This window comes from Xenopus laevis, chromosome 7L (assembly GCF_017654675.1).
Source record: "Xenopus laevis strain J_2021 chromosome 7L, Xenopus_laevis_v10.1, whole genome shotgun sequence".
Lineage (NCBI taxonomy): Eukaryota > Metazoa > Chordata > Amphibia > Anura > Pipidae > Xenopus > Xenopus laevis.
Genome location: NC_054383.1, coordinates 115,240,596 through 115,262,855, shown reverse-complemented (window position 1 = coordinate 115,262,855; position 22,260 = coordinate 115,240,596). Strand labels below are relative to the sequence as shown.

The window sequence follows — 22,260 nt, the reverse complement described above, 5'->3', positions numbered from 1 at the left end:
ATTTGCACCTGGCGAATAAATTTGCCCATCACAAGTAGCCTGTGTTTTGAAATCTGCACTTGTTGTAGGCATGCCATTCATTCTGCACCAGCAGTGGGTTCCCAGTGAATCTTATATCCCTAATCTAAGAAACTAAATAACATGAAGGTACTGCAGATATTAAATATCCAACCTGTCAGCAGGTTAGACATGTACATTTGTGAATATATTTCTCATTGGGCCTGATAAAATAAATATAAAAATGCTAAGTGCTTTTTGCGATAGAAGCAACTTGTTTTTATTTTCTGGTAATGGGTATTCCCTTAAACCGATTTCTCTGAAGTTTGGTCCGCGGGGAGTTCCATTAAAATCTAAAACACATAATGCAGCCTTGTCATAAATGTTAAGTAGCAATTGTATTAAGGCTTAAAAAAAAAAGAAAGCTGTGCTTTGAGACATAAGATGAATTCTCCCAAGTAAACGCAGCTTTTCAAATCAATATTCAACTCTTACAAAAAATATGAATTATAAAAGGATAAGTTAAAGGGGAAGTAAACCCACATACATTTTTACCTAATGCGCAGCTTTTCAAATCAATATTCAACTCTTACAAAAAATTTGTTTATAAAAGGAAAAGTTAAAGGGGAAGTAAACCCACATACATTTTTACCTAATGGAATTCTATGTGACTTTCCCATCTACATTTATTACACATGTCCAATGGTTTTACAGTTATTTGTAATTATAATTGCTATTGAAAGCAGGATCTCTCTGTCCCTTTCTATTTTCTGCCTCGGTGGTTCTTACTTAAGAAACAATGCAGCCAGATTAACAAACCTGTGAAGAGGCATCCAAGGCTGACTTGTGCTGCATTGTTTCAAGAGACAGAACCAGCAGTGCAGAAAGGTACAGACAGATAATGCTTTCAATAGCAATTACATTCACAAACAACTTTAATGGCAAGATTTGGTGAAAGATACCTAACTATATATTTTATGTATATTTAGGAGAAAGCAGATCTGGGGGAGGTAAACTTCTCTCTGTGTTACCTCCCGACTGCCGGTCGCCTCACTGTTACCATCATTAAAGCAACGAACCTGAAAGCGATGGATCTAACAGGATTCTCCGGTGAGTTGGACACATGGATTTTGCCATTAAGTTTTAATTACAAGGAGGGGAGAATGGCATTTAGATAGGGTGAGTTTTTGGTACATCTCTCATCTGGGTAATATAAGAGTATTCATCACACAAGCGGGACAATGTATCATTATGTACTTGTAAAAACTGTCCATCATGGGAGCATTGGTGCAGGGACAATATGGCGGAAAGCTACTTTACAAGGGGCCACATGAAGCTTCTCTGAGTGAAATGACTAAATACTTGAAGGTAACATGTTAAAACTGGTGTCCTCGTAAAAATCAATCCATCAAAATTAGGTTAGAAATGCTAAAACTTACGTTTTGGGGGTACTGTACCAGCTAGAGGGGGGCCTAGCTGGTTGGGTGCTCAATAGGGTTGCCACCTTTTCTGGAGAAAACTACTGGCCTTCCTATATATATTTTTTTTAATTAATAACATTGGAATCAGCCATCATTTTTACTGGCCAGGCTGGTAAAATTCCGGCCAGGTGGCAACCTTAGGGCCAAGGCAATTCAGGCAGCCATCTCGCCCCCACCCTGGCACTCATGTAAACGAGTGTGTGCACACACATGGAAGAGGAGTTAAGTGGACCGGCACCATTAAAGTGGTTGCTTACCTTTGAATTAACTTTTAGTATGATGTAGAGAGTAATATTCTGAGACCATTTGCAATTGGTTTTCATTTTTGTAGTATTTGTGGCTTTTGAGTTATTTAGCTTTTTATTCAGCAGTTCTCCAGTTTGCAATTTCTGTTGGATTCTAGGGTTCACATTAGCCTAGCAACCACGCACTGCTTTGACTAAGACACTGGGAGATATTAATAGGAGAGTCCCTTTATAGAAAGATGGGTAAAAGAAGTAGCAATAACAATAGATGTGTTACAGAGCATTTAGTTTTTAGATGGGGTCATCGACCCCTTTGTGAAAGTGAAAGAGTCAGAAGAAGAAGGCAAATAACTTAAACACTATAAAAAAAGAAAAAATGAAGACCAATTGAAAAGCTGGCTTAGAATTAGCCATTATATAACATACTTTTAAAAGTTAACTTAAAGGTGAACCACCCCTTTAAGTGGAGAGGTAAGTGACCAGCATCATTAGCTGGGCTTAGGCCCACAGTAGGGGTAGGCAGCCACAAAGGCCCAGGCCCAGGCCTAGGGCAGCAAGTTGGTAGGGGCAGCCCAAGACCACCACATATTTGAAGATCTGTGTCTCCAATGATGCCCCCAGTAGCTCTCCATCTTCTATTCTGCTGATTATTTGAACATGATCTGTGCTTCTGTCACTCACCTGAGTTAGGGAGCCACTCACAATACAGAATGTTCTGCTAGTGCAGGAGTTCAGCTTCTCAACAGCAGCAACACACTGAGCATGTGCAGTGCCACTGACACTAAAAAGATGGCCTAACAAGATCCAAGACAGGGAGCTGCTTTTAAGAATTTTGAGTCGCTTGTATCATTACCATTACGGGGCCGCTGAACTTCTGGGCTGGAACAGTAAGTTCAGTATAGAAAATATAGCATTTCTAGTTGTATTCTTTTTTTTAAGCTTGGTTCTCCTGTTTACATGAGCTGAGGGTCTGATCCCCTTCTTTAAATAATCCTAGTACTGTACATAACAAGTATAAATCAGGACACAGCACAGAACAAGGTGAATAGGTACCTTTCCAGCTGCCTGAGTCTGAAATTCACTGAACATAAATTATTCATATCTTGTCCCGAACTAGGAGAATATCTTTTTTCACTGGTATTGATTTTCCCTTTACATGATGTTAAATTAGTACAAAAAGAATTGTACAAGCAAAGTGCATGTTCAGTTTAACTCTTTATCGAAACATCTCAAAGTGACTATAATGACCTGTCTTGTTTGTAAAAACCCAGGATTCTGTCTGGGTCAGAGGTCATGCTTTATATGGGTGTTGGTACCAAATAATATGAATCAATATAATATATAAGGAATATTAATAGGGATGCACCGAATTTAGGATTCGGTTCGGGATTCGGCCAGGATTCTGACTTTTTTAGCAGGATTCGGATTCAGCCGAATCCATCTGCCTGGCCAAATGGAATCCTAATCCTAATTTGCATATGCAAATTAGGGGAGAGGAGGGAAATTGTGTGACTTTTTGTCACAAAACAAGGAAATAAAAATGATTCCCCTTCCCAGTCCTAATTTGCATATGCATATGTAAATTAGGATTCGGTATTCGGCCAAATCTTTCGAAAAGGATTCAGGGGTTCAGCCGAATCCAAAATAGTGGATTCGGTGCATCCCTAAATATTAATGCCTTCATAGGTCTTATAATTCCAGTTCATCCCTATTAATCACATAATGCTTTCCTCTCAATAACAGATCCGTACGTAAAAGCCTCTCTCATCTGCGAGGGAAGGAGGTTAAAGAAAAGGAAAACCTCAATAAAAAAGAACACCCTGAACCCGACCTACAACGAGGCCCTTGTCTTTGACATTCCCAATGAGAATATGGACCATGTAAGCCTCACCATTGCTGTTATGGACTATGATTGGTAAGGACCTTTATGTAATTGTTGTACTTTACCTATTTCTTGGAAATATTTTTGTTTCTGGCTAAGAAAATGTTATTTATCAAATTATTTTATTGTTGTGATGGTAAACTTTAAGGTGGTGGCACACCCAATGGCACATGGGAGACTTTTCAGTTGGGAGATTAATGGAATTGTCCTGATTGTCCTCATGATTACAAGTGATTGCCCTTGAATGATTGAGTAGTAGGGATGGTCGAATTTTTTCGCCTCGTTTCGCTGGAAAAATGACGCCCATAGACTTGTATGGCGGTGTGCGTACAAAAAAAAGACGCGCGTCAAAAAAAATTCGTCGCACGACAAAATGTTTTTGACGCCCATAGACTTTAATGGGCGTCTGCGACATTTCGCCGGCAGCGAATTTTTGGTGAAACGAAACGGGTCAAATTCCCTAGTGAGTAGTGTCTTTAGACTTTTTTCGCCCCCCTATGGGTCTATTTAGTGCTTGGTGAAAAATACAGAATCCTTATGCTTAACATTGTCCTTAAAAGATACAGTTGCAGTTAAGAAAGAGAACTTTAGAAAATAAACATTCATTTTGCATATTTCATGGACCACTAAATACATGTATGGGAACTGTTATTCTAAAGTTTGTCTGTAATGTAGTCCACCATATCTCGTCAAGAGTTCTAAAATGGTTTGTTCACCTTTATAATGAACAGTTCTAAGCAACTCTTCAATTGGTCATCATTATTTATTTTTTATAGTATTTATTTATTATTTGGCTGCTGCTTCTGACTCTTTCCAGCTTTAAAAAGGGGGTCAATGACCCCATCTAAGAAAACAAATGCTCTGTAAGGTTAAAAATTATTGTTATTGCTAATTTTTATGATTCATCTTTCTATTCAGGACCTCTCCTAATTATATTCCAGTCTCGTATTCAAATCAATGCATGGTTCCTAGGATAATTTGGACCCCAGATTGAAAATTGCAACAGGAGAACCACTGAATAAAAAGCTAAATAACTCAAAAACCACAAATAATAAAAATTTAAAACCAATTACAAATTGTCTCAGAATATCACTCTCTAAATCAAGCTAAACAATTACTCAAAGGTGAACAACCCCTTTAAGCTGTGGGTCAGGAGCCAAAAATGTTCTTCACTCTGTTGAGGCTGGGTCTTCATGACCAGGCCACCATTAAAACTCAAAAAGCCTTATACTTATAGTTGGGAGAGCCCCATGGAGGTCTCTTCATTGTCTAACCAGTCCTCTTCGGTGGTGGGCACTGCCAACAAATTAAAATGGGGACCCATGTATAAAAAAAGCTAATTTCCCCTGCCAACCTCTGCCTGTTCTCAGGTAAGCCCAGCCCAATATGTCACCCATGTTTCAAGACCACTGTGATTTTTCCTGCCCCCTTTTGCAATGAGTTCCCTGACTGGACTCCCTCCCTCCTTTAAATTTTTTGACTACAGGAAATAGAAAATAGTCATTAAAAACAGGAACATTATGAATTTTAAACCAATTCTTAGGTTGCAATGCTACTTCAAGAGAAACATTTAGAAACCCCGCTTTAGAGATAGTAAAAAATACTCAAACATTAAAACCCACAGCAGAATGGTTTCACCTTTAACATTGATTTATACTAGCTTAATTACAATCCAGTACAAACTGTTGTGTGAATATTACAGATAAAATCCTAATTGGTGGAAAATAAGGAATAACAGTAATTGTTTAAATTGGAGATTTCTAATCTAACAGCACGGCGTGGGAACCTTGCATGAATCATAGCCGTATGAGACACTGGAAATAAACTGGAAACCAATTATAGTTGGATCACCTACACTTCATTTAATGGGTTTGATTTAGGGAAATAGGTTCATAATATAAAAACCAGCTTGACGTACTCCTATCAAAAGAAATAAATTGCAAAGCAGCAGCAAATAATCCTCATAATTATATTTATTCGTCTTATGGAATCACGTGAATAAATTGAACATTATCATCAGGAATTGTGTTTAATCAATTAAAATAAAAGCTTTGTGCCCCTAAGGCAGCATCTTCCCCATTTCATTTCCGCTGTCCGGAGGGAATAAAATAAGCCTGTTAGCGTGTGAAATGGATTAGAGAACACTCTCACACTTTCTACTGATATCACCGAAATCCATTGGAAATGCAGTTTCAAAGATGTGATGAGCACATGGTTTGGAGACGGGCGTGCAATGTGCATCTCTGCCCAGGGCATTAACAAAGGGATACACATGTTCTAGGCACTGCCAGTATTGGGGTGGACTAGAACTATTCAGGATGTCAGAAAGGTCCAAAAATGTCCAGGGCCAACTCCAGGACTTAGCCATCGTCATTCATCATAGTGTTGTGATTGCAGATGAGCAATATATATATATATCCAACATCCAACTTGTCCCTTTAAGCCCAGGGACAATATCCAGGTTGGGATGAAACAGACCACAGCATTTTATTTAAAAATCAGTTAAACAATAATATTCATGAGACCATTAGTGATGGGCGAATTTGCGCCGTTTTGCTTCGCCGAAAAATTAGCGAATTTCGCGCGAAATTCGCGAAACGGCGTCAAAAACGGGCGCCGGCGTCAAAAACGAGACGCCAGCGCCCGTTTTTTCGACGCCGGCGCCTGTTTTTTCCGCGAATTTTCGCGGGCGTTTCGCGAATTTATTCGCCGCAAACTCGTGCCTGGCAAATAAATTCGCCCATCACTAGAGACCATGAATAAAACATCCATCAGTTGGGATTCTTACAAATCTCAATGGGCTACCCAATATGCCGACACCTTCTGCAACATCGTTGAATCTTCAAGTGATAGTGGGCAGCATTAATTCCTCCCTCCTGGGACCCCTTTCCCAAGGACACCATACACCACAATTGACCCCATACACCACAATTACACTTGGGGTCATAAAACACCCTCCTCCCAACCTGGCTTTCGGCTCTTACAGGTCTATAAAGTCCATTATATTCTTCTCTCAACAGTTGCTGGGATTTGTATGAATAGGTTGACAGTTCCTACTTAATATGGTGACCTTTTCTATAATAAAAATGCTAATTATTGTACACAAATGGGGGTAAGCGACAGAGCTCAAGCTTTTTGCACTTTGCCCCAATGCAATTTGCAAATTGTACCCTGAGATACAAGTCTTTATAGAGATGTGCCCCTCTCTCTGTATCTTATTTTCTCTTGAATTGTGCATTGATGCTTATAATTGGGGATTTTAATTTTAAATAATATCTACTTCTAAGCTTTGATAATGGCAAGTATGTGATTGCCGTTCTTTTGATATCTGGAGAACATAGTTGGAAATAAATCTGTTGGCCTTTTTTGGAAAATAATAAATGAGCAGAGCTACATTATGATGTGATTGCCATTGTAGAATGGCTCTTTCTGATAAGCAATACGCTGCTTTCCTACTTTGCCAGAAGACTTTACTGCATCCTGCTATCCCACTGTGTTCTAATCTCTGCAATGATAATTTATGTTTTTCACTAGATTGGAGTTTGGCTCAGCATTGGAAAATACCTGATAAGCCATAGCAGGAATATGCAAACTTCACAACTACAATAGGAGATCTATCGATATAAGGCTTAGGTTTACAGCAGTTTCCATGCTCAAAACTTGGCTTGGAAAATCCCTAAACGCCACATTGCTAGTAGGCTGTGCACACAAAATGATCTTTTGTATACACTTTCTAAAAACTGTTTGTGCAGGGCAAAGTAGTTCCTTTAATCTTCAGTTTTTTCCTAAAATGGCGAGGGACCTGCACTAAAAGGAAGCTTTTTTGGCTAAAATATACCTTTGGTTATATTACAAATGACATAGTTACAAAGTTGGGTTGATAAAAATGAAAATTCACCCAAGTTTGAACTCCAGTGCACATATATACACATACTTATACCAACCTAACTATACACTCACATATACATACTATTGATACCTATAGCTCTACTAATTGTAAAGTTTAGTATCACAAAAAAAGTGATTCATACTTGTCCAAGAAATCATCCAAGTTACTCTTAAAGGCTTGAAGTAACCACCTACACTACTTCTACTTCAAATGAAAGTCATGTTCTTCTAGTCTCAAGAGTTGGTGCATTTATCCCTTTTACTGGAAAAAATGGTTGGTGTGTAAATCCTTTTTATTAGAAAAAAGATCCCCATAATGCCCTCTAGTGTATTTGTAAAGTGTAATCATGTTCCCTTGCAAGTGTCTTTTTTCCAGAAAAAACAACACCAACGTTGACAGTTTACCCTCATAATTCAAATATTCCATCCCACTAACCAGTTTAGTTCCAGGTCTCAGGCTAATTTATATCCTTCTTAAGGACTGGAGCCCAAAACTGCACTGCATACTTAAAATGAGGTCTTACCAGAGAATTAAAAAGGCACAATTATGATTTCATCCCTTGAGTCAATGCCCCTTTTTTATTTAAGAAAGTACTTTATTTGCTTTGGTAGCCATGGAATGACACTGCCTAGAATTATACAGTATTGTTATCTACAAATATCCCCAGATCCTTCTCAATTACCTCCAACACATGACCATTTATTGTATAATTAGCATTATTATTTCTACCAAAGTCCATAACTTTGCACTAATCAACACTGAACACAATTTTCCAGTTTGCGGCACAGTTTTCCAACTTAGACAAATCACTCTTTAAAGTGGCAAAATCCTGCAAAGAACCTATATTTCTGCACAATTAAGTATCCTCGGCAACAAATAGAAACAGTACTTTCAATGCCCTCCTCCAGGTCATTAATAAACAAGTTAAAAAGGACCATGGACAGAGCCCTATAGTACTCCACTAACAACACTGACCTAATTAGAAAATGTTCCATTTACCACTACTCTTTGTAGTCTATCTTTTAGCCAGTTCTCTACCCAATGACTAACTATGTTCCAGGCCAATATTTCTAAATTTACCCAGATCTGTGGTACATAAAAGGCTGGCGCAAACACATAATAATGTGATTTGCATTGTAGTCAAGTATTACTCCATAAGCTTTCCAATCACTGATGTCAGACTAACTGGCCTATAGTTTTCAGGCTGAGAGCAGGATAATTTTTTGAATATAAGCACCAAATTAGCATTATGCCAGACCATAAAGAACCTCAAATATAACATATTGTTACATTGGGTGGTTACGTAGTAATAAGGGCCCTGCTCTATGGCAGCCTGTAAGGACATAGTTGACTTGTGCCCTATAACATTGTGTGCTACACCTAATGTAGCTCTGGATTTCTAGTCTAGATGTTGAGTACAGCCAGACCCCTTTTGCAGTTGTGGTCCTTAGTACTCTAGCACTTCCATCCAGGGTCATAGTAAATGACTTTTATTGTGTATTACATTGTGATTGTCCTACTTTACCAAAACAGTTGCTGAGGAACAACTTCCAACTTCTTACTAAGAGTTAACGGTTGGGGTGCTGGGAGTTAACTGAAATATTTTTATATTTCTTTCATAGATAATGCAGATAAATGCATGTCTTCAATGTGTTCATCAATAAAGCTGTCATTTGATTAACAGGGAGTGTGAATAACTTTTGTGTTTTTTTTTATTTTTCTTGTCTAGTATAGGGCACAACGAGGTCATTGGAATGTGCCGGGTGGGAAGCGACGCTGATATGCAGGGCAGAGAACACTGGAATGAGATGTTGGCAAACCCCAGAAAACCCATAGAGCACTGGCATCAACTGGTAGAGGTAAATATCAAGCAGCTTCTTCCCTCGAATCTTCTGCCAGGGGGAACATGGAGGTGTATGTTTGGAGGTGTAGCATTGCAACAGCCAGTTTCAACCAGTGGCCATCTGTAGGTAAATCAGTCCCTGTTTCCTTTAAAGGAGAACTAAAGCTTAACTAAAGAAGTAGGTAGAAATGTTATACGTGATGTTTTGTGCTTCTTTACCTGCCCAAGGCAACCACAGCCCTTTAGCAGTAAAGATCTGTGTCTTCAAAGATGCCCCAGTAGCTCCCCATCTTCTTTTCTGCTGATTCACTGCACATGCTCTGTGCTGCTGTCACTTACTGAGCTTAGGGACCCACTCACAATATACAGTACACATAGAATAGAAATGTCACAATATAAGGCTGATTAGTAAATAATACAGATAATTACTACATGGCAGCACAGAAACCAGTGCAATTATCATCAGAATTTAATAATCAGCCTTGTAGCATCATCTTATATTACAGACTAACCTTAGTTTCTGCTGAATAATTTGTGATGACCCCTAAGCTTAGCTTCTCAACAGCTGCTCAGAGCCCACTGAGCATGTGAGTGTCACAGACAGTTTCCAAGATGGTGACCCCCTGTGACAAGTTTGAAGTCCTGGATCATTGCTGCTATTGACAAGCTGAAACTTTAGGCTGGTGCAATAAGTTCAGTATATAAAATATGGCATTTTTAGCCACATTCATTTTTATGGTTTAGTTCTCCGTTAAAGGGGAGGGTTTTTTTAGTGGCACAAAACATTATTGTCCTTGATACTGTATATTGATTTAGGTGAGTACAGAGGATTTCTTGTCTTTATTGCATAAATGTCATAGTCACACTACCATTGCACCCATCCTTAATGATTAAAAATTGTTTCGTGGTGAGCACAATTTGGTAGAACAGACTTTACCTTTACTCGTTCTATAGAATCCTACTTCCGTAGTCTTAAACCAGAGATCCCTCAATCATGAAATACCACTCCCCCTTAGATAATAAGCTTGCTGACAACACTCTCTAAAAACTTGTGGGGTGCTTTCATAACACTTCTTCTTTATTCGCAGTCTCATTTTCCCATTGTGACAGATTTTAAAGGGAATGGAGAAGTTTACCAGCCCAACATTGTTCCCTGATTGATGCCTAGAGGAGGCATGAGTTTGTGTTAGTAATGGCACTGATAAGAACACAGCAGGGTTCTTTGGATTTCTGCTGAACGCTTCTCTGCTTCCTTTTGCTGCTGTCATTTATCTTCAAAAGAAATATAACAAAAGCAAGATCATTTTGCAGCCTCGGGAAAGGCTGAGTCAATTTGAGTGAATTTTTTTTCAAGATTTGTTTAGAATTTTTTGATAGTAACAAAATTGCTGATATTCAAAGTTTACTTGCTCCAAATTCACTATGTTTAGATCTTGGATTAGATTGCTCATTTGCCAAAATGCACGCTTCCTGATCATCTGTGTATGGTCACCTCCAAGGACACTTTCAATAGACTCTTTCAACAGGCTGTCCAGATCTCCTATAGGTCTATACATTGATCCTGCAAATGCATTTCCAGATATAAATTAAATGCTTGACTTAAGGTGACCATACATGGGCAGGTCCATTCATTAGGAGTGGTTGACAAACGAGCGGATTTTGCACCAGTATCAGGCAGATTCTGTCATGGGCCCTAGGTCCCAACAATTGGATCACAAGGCCAGGAATGCAGGTGGTGGGATTGATGACCACATCAATGAACTGTTGTGGTCCTCCATCCGACGAGAATTTTAAGCCTGCCCGATTTTCAGCCAGATTTTGATGACTGGCTGAAGGTCCCATATTCTGCTGACTCTTCTCGGCCCAAGTATGGCCACCTTTAGTTAAGTCAGACGTTTAAATTATTCTCTTTCCAACAAAAGGTTTCTGTTGAACTAATTATGACTAGTTAATGAGAATGGTAGTAGTTTTATGTGACCAATTAATTGCTATCTTTAAACCTTCCATACTCTTAAGGATCCGCTAGTTTGGTGATATTTTGCCCAGCATGTGGTTGGCTGAATTGGGCAGAATCAATTGTACCCCCATTGGCCAACATTCAGTTCCTACTGCAGGCCTACAGAACTGTTGTGTGAGAACTGCATCAATGTGCAAATGAAGTCCTTGATAATTTGGCAAGATTTGGTCCAGCATGTGATTGGCTGAATTGGGCAGAATCTACTGTTTCTCCCATTAAGCAATGATCAGATCATACTGCAGGCCTATAGAGAACTGTGAGAACCACATCAATGCACAGATGAAATCTGTATAAAGAGTCTGCTGAAGTCCAATTAAATCTTAAAACCTCCATGATAGTTATCTGGCCAATTTTAAGCCAGATATCTCACTGCCCCAACAACCCCATATGCAGCTAGTAAGCTGACAACTCTGGAAGGGCAGGGTAAGCAACTTTAATCATCCCATGTATGGCCAGCTTTACTTATTGTACTTGCTGTAGACTACACTAGACTAATGTTTATTGGTTGCTATTGTTTACAGGGGTTACATGAGTTCTTCCAATATAAGCCAACGTGTATGACATAACTGGTGATCACAGTTTTCGAGCTATAATAACATCAACCATTAGTTTGCATAATAGCTGAATAAGTATTTAGACAAAACAAATACAAATTTATAGTTAGTCTTCTATGGATTGGTAATTTCATATAGTTCTGGACATAGCATTATTCTGGCTCAGTGAGTCTTAACTGCATAGGATGTGGACTCCAAATGTGAAATGATACGACTAGATCTCATAATAAACATGATGTGGTATCATGAAGTACAGAGCTGGACATTATTTAACCTATTACAAAAATAAGCTGTTTTAGAACATTTGGACTGCTATGGGATTTATTGTGGCTCCAAAGTCCTGATATTCCTTATTTCATATCGGTTCAACTACAAATCTCAGAATGCTCAGTTAACTAAGTAAGGTTCTTGGACCTCAATAAAAAAGTTAGCAGCCAGGGATACAGAACTTTATCTTCTGCTGTATATACAGTTTACTGTATGCAATTGTTGCTGATGTACAAAGTACCTTGTGTTAAGTGTATGTGTACACCCTATGGTGCAACACCTTGATTTTCCACCCCATTGTATGCAATTTGATAAACTGTCTTTTATTGATTTGTGCAGGAGAAAGCATTAAACAGTTTTATGACTAAATCACCCCCGCCACGAGACAAGCCAAGCATAATAGTGGACAATACACAGTCTGACTAGGAGCTTTTTCTATCTAGGAAGAGAGAAACAGATCACAAGAGCTGTAAGTATAAGTAAACACACTCTGCATTTGTGAAATGTACATTACTATAACATTAGAAAGAATTATTGTTGTAAACACTGAGAGTCATGGTTCATATATGGATGGTTATTGAACTTACTGTCCATTAGACACAACTGTGGTACTAAAGATGATTTGCAAGATGACAGTTTTCAACTGCTCCAACTGGGTGTAGGTTTTAAAGTTCAAGTGCAAGTTGATCCAGAGGAAGGCTTCCTCAGGGGTTAAAGTTCTATCTTGACTCCAAGAGGTCAAACAGACCAGTACTTGGATCAACTTCATACTAAGAGTTCATTTGAGTAACATTGTATGTTAGACAGAATGGTCGGGACCTAGGGGTTTTCAGATAACAAATCTTCCCGTAATTCATACCTTAAGTCTACTAGAAAATCATGTAAACATTAAATACTCCAAACAGGCTGGTTTTTCTTCCAATAAGGAATCATTCTAACTTTGTTTGGATCAAGTACAAGGTTGGAAAATAAATAATTGTTTAAAAGTATTTGGATAAAATGTAGATTATAGGAGACTGCCATGCCGTAATTCAGAGCTTTCTGAATAACAGGTTTCCAGATAACGGATCCCATTCCTGTACCAAGCCTAAAATTATACATTTTGTCCTATGGAAGGTTCTACAATTTTATTGCTGAAGTTCATTGTATGGTCCCTATATTTATAAGCAGTTCTCATATCCCTCCTTTAAGTGCCTCTTCTCCAGTGAAAACAACGGCAACTTGGTCAACTTTTCCTTATAACTGAGACCTTCTCTGATTTAATAATATCCTTTTTGGATACTAGAGACAAAACCATAACTGCATATTCTCAATAGCTGTTTTTGTAAATGGGATGTATTATACAGATATATGAAACATATAGTTATATAAGAATATATAAGAAACACTAGTAGGTAAATGCCTGCATTTTTAAAGGGGAGCCGTCACCCAAAAACATTATTCCAAATCCTATTTTATCATGTTACTCAAGCAAAATGAACTTTAATTACGCTGTATAAATTGTTTGAATCTTGTTTCCTTTTGTTTGGGAATTCATAATTATAACAAGCAGGCTGGAGCCATATTGTGGACACTGTTATTAAGACAAGCCTTGTATCATCTCAGAATCTTGTTTGTACACCAGAATGGGGGACCCGATGTCCATCCCCATTCCCTTTCTACATAATTTAATGGTTAAGAGAAATGGAGGAATGTGGGGAGTAGTGATGGGCGAATTTATTCGGCAGGTGCGAATTCGCGGCGAATTCCCCTGATTTGCCGACGCGAAACCACAGCGAAAATTCACCAGCGAACTTGCGCCGGCATCCAAAAAAATGGAAGCTGGTGTCCCAAATGGACGCCAGCATCAAAAACGAGACGCCAGCGCCGTTTTGCAAATTTTTCACCATTTCGTGGGAAATTTGTGAATTTTTCTGTGAAGCAAAATGCCCCAAATTCACCCATCACTAGTGGGGAGAACAATGAAATCTAGGAAGTGCTGAATTGAAAGTGAAAGTAATTGCTTTCCCCGCCTCTATGCCTAAGACATAGAGGAGGGGCAGACAATATTTTATTGACAGCTGAGATTTTTAAATAAGTTTACAACAGCTATGAATGCTTTAATAAAAATGAGAATTTGGATTTCATGTTTAACTTAAAAAGGACTTTTATTAAACAGCTTTTTCTGTGTGGATGACAGGTCCACTTTAAATAGCCATTAAGCTGTGGGAATTTTACTCAACAGAGTCTTTTTGTGAATCTTACCATTATGGAATTTACTGCAGTTGAATTCACATATTTGCATGGTTTTCTTATATTATTATTATTGCTTTTGGCAATTCTCCCTCATCCTGACAAAGAGTGTTCCATAGCCTTGACAGGTTTAAAACCAAGTACATTTTCCTAGGCGAAGAGAGTTTGCAGTCAAGGAAGCAATTACGGTAAAATATGGTTCACATCTGTCTACAATGACATCTACATTAAGTATCACGTATAGCCTAACTGAGGCCCAGACTAACTAGGGGTGAGTTAGAGAACCTTTGCAGCCATAAATCCTTTACTGCCTGAATGAAACAGACTCTGATCCAATGTCCTGAATGAAGAGGTAAAGGGCGTTTACAAGTACAGGAAATTATAAGTGAAAATAAAATTGATTACTAAGAAAGGACACGGCAAGATGTCCCTCAGAATGAAAAAGCCTAGTGTTTAAAGTTAAGGATTTGGTCAGATATCTGTCTCCTTCTGTCTGTGCCGTTTCCTCAATTTATCTCCATTTTCTTCTGGTTGGAGAGTTTAGCTGTAAAAGAAGATATATCTGGTACAGTTAGCAGGCCTGGCTCCATGCAGTTCTTCTGTTTGCCCCAACAGAATGAGTTTAGTTGAGAATAACAAATAAAGTGTGGATACAGAAACCATTAATCCATACAAGGAACCATTTAATAAGGTTGAAAATGACTTGAGCATTTACGAACAGAGCATTTAAACAGGTATTCATATAGCATGTAAGCTTATATAAAATGAGGCTATCTAGACGTATAGAAAACACATTTCAGGGTGACTATATACTGGAGGCTATATTTACTCAAATAGTTTAGTGTAGTAGTTCCACCTACAAAGGATTGCTCATTGAAGGGTCTTCTTGATTGCCCTCTCCACCTATCTATTCTGCTTTGTGTTAGTTTATGGTAACGTGTCAATGTACAGGCATGGGATCTGTTATCCAGAAAGCTCTGAATTATGGAAGGGCCACCTCACAGAGATAATAAATGCTGTAGGACAGTGATACCCAACCAGTAGCTTGTGAGCAACATGTTCCCCTCCAACCCTTTGGATGTTGTTTCCAGTAGCCTTAAAGCAGGAGCTTATTTTCGAATTCCAGGCAAGTTTTTGTTGTATAAAAACCAGGTTCGCTGCCAAACAGAGCCTCTATGTAGGTTGACAATCCACATAAGGGCTTTTAAATGGCCAATCACAGCACTTGTTTGGCACCCCAAAAACATTTTACATACTAGTGTTGCTCCCCAACTCCTTTTACTTCTGAATGTTGCTCATGGCTTCAAAAGGTTGGGTATCCCTGCTGTAGGATGTTGGGTGATAGATAGTTGTAACTGTGCATTTCAGTTACAGGTATGGGATCTGTTAGATGGAAACCCGTTGTCCAGAAAGCTATGAGTTATGGGAAGGCCATCTCTCCATTTTAATCAAATAATTTAAATTTTTATAAAGTATTTCCTTTTTCTCTGTAATAATAAAACAGTAGCTTTCACTTGATCCAAACTAAGGTATAATGAATCCTTATTGGAAGCAAAACCATACTATTGGGTTTATTTAATGTTTACAAGATTTTCTAGTAGACTTAAGGTATGAAGATCCAAGTTATGGAAAGATCAGTTATCCAGAAAACCACAGGTCCCGAGCATTCTGGATAACAGGTCCTATGCCCCTATCTATATCTATATTTGTTATGAATTAAGGCAGGTACAACAAAGGTGGAGACACTCACTAGATAAACCAGTCTAGGGGCAAATGTGCAATACCCCACCTTTTCTTAACGTCTATAAAATCCAGGCTGCAGAGGAGGGGAACTGATAATATTACACAGCAATATGGAATTGAGGATCCTCATGTTGTATACTGGCTCATCTGGAACATCTGCAAGTCTTGATCACTGTTACACATTCTATAAATCAAGTCAAAACTTAGGAAAAGATCCACGAGCTTGGCATTAATTAAATGACTTACACCCATTGTACGTCATTGTTAGAACTGTTTTTATTTTATGCTGCCTTAACACACTGAAGCTTCAGATCTTCATTCCGTGCTTAATGCTTTATTAATGGTTCTGTCTGTCAGCCTTAATGAGCACTGCTAATTGGAAATTCTGCTTCTGAAAATTGCTTGATTAGCTCTCATGTATGAATAAACAGAATGAATGCCCAACATTTGTGCAGAATGTCCAAAGCTAGAAATTGCACTCACGTACTGTTTTAGGGGCAGAACTACTCAAGCGTGATTTTCCAGTGCTCAGAATATATCTGTTTGTGAACAATACACTGGAGAATAATGCACAAATCAGTAAATGCAATATTTAGCTACAGTTCTTAAAGACAAATTGCACAATTAGGAGCACCAGTAGCTTAACAAGAGGTCCATGGGCCCCCCATGCATCTATATCCCCAGCTCCTGCACTGGCATTTCATGGGGTGACCGACAGGACCTCCTTATGATCTAGGGCTCTGGTGGGGACATGACCTCTACACCCCTGCTAATTCCACCCCTTTTGGAATACATCGCAGATGGTTTTCTCATGTAAAGTTAGGGTAAATATTATGGACTAAACAATATGTGAAGATCTATTAGTAATATGGAGTTAGACTACCCTTTCTTGCAATTTGGTTCCGTCAGCTCTGTACTGCTTCTGATTAATTCCCCTGCTGAATAAGGGAGAGTAAAGGTCATTTATGACAAGCAAACTGTAATTTTCGTATGGATGTTTTCTACACACAACCCAATGTTTTTCCCAGAATTCCATCATCATCATCATCATTGGTTGCAAATGCATCCAATAGACCACAAAAGGAATGGGACTGCATGTGCATTGTTTTATAAATTGGGTCAATTTTAAGAATTGCCATTGCATCCCATGCAGCTGTTTATGTTTGCTGTTAATATGACATTAGCTTGTGATTCTTTAGAGATTCTTTTATGACTTCTTTTGTGTCTATTGATACGACTTGCCGTGGGAACCCTGGAATTAAATTCAGGTGGTTGTAGGTTCTACTGCATCAATAGGAACATTTGCTGAAATTCAGAAGAAGAGGCAGGAAGGTTCCTGTGGTGCTTGGTGCAGCTATATATACATTTGGACTTTTAATGGTTCAATAATAATGTCAATGAGCAGAACTTTTGCATTCCATTTTAATACAAATATACTTGTGATTGAGGTTGCAAATGACCTTTGATGAAGATAATCATAATGCAGCTTTGCCCTCTGCTTTTCACTTTTCACGTAAAGGAGAACTAAACCCCCGGTACCATAAAAAATCCTCTTAACTGCCTGCCATTGCTTCCCCTCCCTTCTCCCTCCCGCACTATGCATTAGTAAAAAAAAAAAAATCTGACCCTAAAATGCAGTGAAGCTCCAGGGCACCATCTTCTGCCCGTTTGCATTCTATTGGGTCTCTTTGTCAATACGACGCCTGCGAGAGCATGCACAGTTGGGCCAAGTCAGGCATCGGCTTAAACTGCGCATGCTCAAATCGGCGTTGAGTCCCGAAAGAAAACCAATCAGAGGAAGATGGTGCCCTGGAGCTCTGGTGCTCTGCTGCGCTAGGGTCAGATTTTGTTAAGGGCTTTTATTTACCAATACACAGTGCAGGGAGGCGAGGGGGGCAATGCCAGGCAGATAAGGGGGCTTTTTTGGTATGGGGGTTTAGTTCTCCTTTAAAGGGATAATGACATGTTTCAATTGTAACAGGAACCTGTCGGTGTGCCTATATAAACCCTAGCCTGCTATTCTTTTCTAATGGATGTGTGCCCCCCATCTCCCCCTCTATAACTGTGTAACATTGCTTCAAGAAGAGCAGCTTCCTCAGTTAGTTTGTGTTGCGGGGGCAGCCTACCAGAACATTGTCCTCTAGCCTCAAAATGGCGTGCCACAGCCAAAAAAGCCAGCACAAAGATATTTTACTAAGCCTTGTCTTAGTGTGACACATGTTAGTAAGGGATGAGCTGGAGAAAAGATTGCACTAGATGATATAAATATATATATATATATATATATATATATATATATATATATATATATATATATATTTATATATACATAGTGACACATTCCTGGTAAAACCTGGAACATGTCGCTTTAAGATCCAGTTAAATGGCTTGGATGATGTATTGACTGTGGTGGAGGTTCCATTGAAGATATTCAGCTTCATTGTTGCATCCAATAAGCCTCCCTGATTCTGTAAAGCACATTATATGGGTGTACAATCAAGAAAATGAAATATTCTATGAGCAAAATATATTGCATTAAAAGGATACTGTCATGATTTATATGGAAATAATTCACTTTACTATATAAAATTATATTCATGAACCAACAAGTATATTGTTTTTTAGTTGTAATATTGGCTGTAGGTGCATCTCAGGTCATTTTGCCTGGTCATGTGTGTCAGAAAGAGCCAGCCCTTCAGGGTGGAACTGCTTTACGCAGGCTGTTGTTTCTCCTACTCAATGTAACTGAAGGAATCACAGTGGGACATGGATTTTTACTATTGAGTGATATTCTCATATGTACCAAGGAGCTGTTATCTGTTACCTTCCCATTGTTCTATTGTTAGGCTGCTGTATGGGAAAGGGAGGGGGGAGTGTTATCACTCCAAATTGCAGTGCAGCAGTAAGGATTCAAGCACACAGACAGATCCGGTAAGATTTAGTCACTCGCGACCCTTCGATTTCCGAAGTCGCCCGAAATTTCTTGTGAGGCAACTTCGGGTGTGTTCGGAAATCAAAGCGCCGCAAGTGCATTGGCACTGGCGTTTTGTCATTATAGCAGCCGGCAGGCAGCGGGAAGGAAGTTCGGAGAGCAGAAGAGGTGATTAGTCGCCAGGTGACTAAATCTTCCCGAATCTGCCTGTGTGCTTAAACCCTAAAGAGTGACTAAAGTTTATCAGAGCACAAGTCACATGACTGGGAGCACCTGGGAATTGGTATATTTAATTTCAAAATTAAATATACCAAAAATAACGGTTTGCTCTTTTAAAAAAAAGAAAAAACAGATTTCAGTGCAAATTTCTGCAGGACCAGCACTATTAACTGATGTGTTTTGAAAAAAAAACATATTTTCCTGCCACAGAATCCCTTTAAAGGTTTAGCTTTGTGAATCCAAATCTTGCCAAAATATTTTAGCCAACACGTGGGTTCTTTGTATTCCTGAAACATTTATCTAGTTGCAACACTTTCATAATTTGCCTTTGTTGTGTTAAAAAGGGAAGCAACATCTAGGGGAAGCATATTTCATCATTATCAAACTTTTTTCCACTATAATGAATGTTGTGATAGATATATTGTGTATTTTGTGCAACGTCAAAACTAAGTCAGTTCAACCTGTTTCACCCGGACACTGTAATATCTGTTCAAACATTAATCTACATGTAATGCTCGTTGACAATTACAGCCTTTACATTCCTTGGTACAGAGCTGAAAGGCTGTTCAGCAAATTAATCTTTGTTTCTACATTGTTTCTCCTGTTCTCCATATCTACATTAAGGTTTATCTCTGAGGATACATCATTGCAATGCTTGTGAAACATTTGTGCCCTGGTTTGTTATTTCAGTGATAGCTGTTTATTGAATTGCCTGGTTATTAAGGCAATATATATAATATCTGTTTGCGAAATTGTGCATATATCATCATTACCAAAACTTTTCCTCTTTATTACATTTTTAGGTCGTCAAGTCACATGCGTCACTCTGTCTATTTCCTCTTCATTTGTAGTTTTCATGAGGAGGGGGTAAAGACTCCTGGAGACGAAGTAAAGAAGAAAAGGCTATTCGATGCACCAGAATACTTCAGGTGCATTTTGATTTTCAAAAAAAAAAAAAAAGCCATAGAGTACTCACATTGGTCAATCTCTACCAGTTCATGGTGAACGTTGAAGATCTTTTTTTTTGGACACCGTTATTTCAGAGAGGACAATGATGGACTGTTAGTCACCATATCAAACTCCAGCAATGCACTAAACACAGCATGGATAATGCAATGAAGAAGGTTCTCCAGAGCAACTCTAAATCTCTAGGGGCAAGACCTTTGAGCAGCAGAAGGAGGAAACCCCACCAGAGTGTTTTGCATGTTATGGAAATGGTATCTCTGCTCAGCCTCATTTTACCTCCCTGGGCAGGAGAAGCAGTGCTTGGCTTCAGAAATATTTCCATCATGGTCTTAATAGCACCCCTTATTTTACACCTAACGGCTTAATGATAAGGGAATGTCCCCTGCACCATTAGAGTGACTTCCAGTGTTAAAAACCATGAGGTTAGTTGGATGATGGATTCACGATGAACACTGTTCTCAAGAACTCATTTACAAAGGAGGCTGATGTTATGAGGAGAATGGTGGTACAGGGAGAGTTTACTGTGAAGGATCTGATTATGTTAAATCAGTGAACAGCAAAATAACTTATATGGCCCTGTCCACTGGGAGCAAGAAATAGGCATTTTTATGTCGACTGTCTTTCTATTGTAATATTGTACATTCTGTATGTGTGCGTGAGATTGAAAAAAAATGATGTCCATTTGAGTGGTACTTGATGGTTTCCCTTCTTCCTATACAAAGTTATATATAACATTGTTATTAAGATGAGTGAGAGTCCTGAGTACAATCACTTGCTACATGTTTATGGTGTGATCGTGACCATCTGAAGGCGGACACACAAGCAGAAATCTTCTATAGGAGAAGAGACGATAAGGACGACCAGCTCGTGGTCATTAAAATGACGCGAAGGAGCATGAGACGATCAGGGCACTTGGATTTAATTGGCACTTTTCTAGTAAGAGAAGATCAAGGAGAATGTTTCTTGGTAGAAACAGATTGTTGCCTTCCAGTACTCATTTTTTTGAAGTAGTATGACAAGAATAAAAGGAAATACATGCATTTATCAAAATACAAGTAGCCATGCTGAAAGCTCTTCATGCAAATGTGAAAAAAAAGGACCAGGGTTTGTGCTTGTACAATGACCAATTTGTAGTTATTTTGCTCCTGGTTTCTGCCTTCTGTAGACCCATTTGAAGTTTTAAAAGATATGTCTCAAGCGCTATATCATTTGCTTAAAAAGAAGAATGTGCTCTATCACAGCCACCTCATTAAAGGCCATCACGGTGTCTTAATATTTTCCTAAGGTCGCGTGTTCCAAGATCTTTCCATTATTATATGCTTTTTTTTTAATTTGTGAAAGATTCTCTTTTTATACTTTATACCAGTTAAAAATAGTAAAATCAAGATTTCAATTAATTTTTATAAATAGTCCCGGACAATGGACATATAAAATTTGGCAAGATAAATATGATCACACAAGAACAAAGACATTGGCAATTTTAAATTTCGATTTTAGAAATCTATTAAAAAATATATATACGGTTACAAAAACTACAATATGAATATATATACTTTTTATCACTCCTAAGTGGGTGGGTTTATTTTAGCCCCTGGTACTTTCTATATGTTCCTCTCCTACAAATGAATAGACTGGGGATTGCATGGAATTCATAGCATGCTCTAAAGTTTCGCCAGGGAGTTCTCAGTTCCGTAGGAAACTCGCCAATTGTGGGAGAAGGGAAATGTAAAAAGAAAGTTTTAAAGGTGATTCATTGAAAGTGAAACATTTAAGGAAACTGGAACCAAGTGCACGTCTGTAATTTGTTGGGGGGGAAAAAAGTATAACATTTGTTTGTTTTCAGTGTGTGAGAAAATGCTCATTTTTAACAGTTGCCATCTGCAAAGCCATACCAGAAATAAAAAAAAATTACAAAAAAAAAAATAAAAATGTGAAATTAAAAATCAAAATGGTGATTTATTTATTTGAACTCAAATGTGTAAAGGAGAACCAA

General features: G+C 38.4%; 1 protein-coding gene across 8 annotated transcripts in view; it reads left to right on the top strand.

Moving 5' to 3' along the window:
• The window catches only part of LOC108696722 (synaptotagmin-C), a 142,257-nt gene extending 120,266 nt beyond the window's left edge, over window positions 1-21,991 (top strand). For 7 of the 8 annotated variants that reach the window (XM_018226326.2, XM_041569594.1, XM_041569595.1 and 4 more), the window contains 5 exons: window positions 987-1,107; window positions 3,467-3,638; window positions 9,224-9,353; window positions 12,515-12,644; window positions 20,105-21,991. In XM_018226326.2, the coding sequence (XP_018081815.1) occupies window positions 987-1,107; window positions 3,467-3,638; window positions 9,224-9,353; window positions 12,515-12,601 (510 nt within the window). In that variant the 3' untranslated portion in view covers window positions 12,602-12,644; window positions 20,105-21,991. The remainder of the gene's footprint in view (window positions 1-986; window positions 1,108-3,466; window positions 3,639-9,223; window positions 9,354-12,514; window positions 12,645-20,104) is intronic. The other variant, XM_041569600.1, reaches the window with a different exon arrangement.
• The last annotated feature ends 269 nt before the right edge of the window (window positions 21,992-22,260 follow it).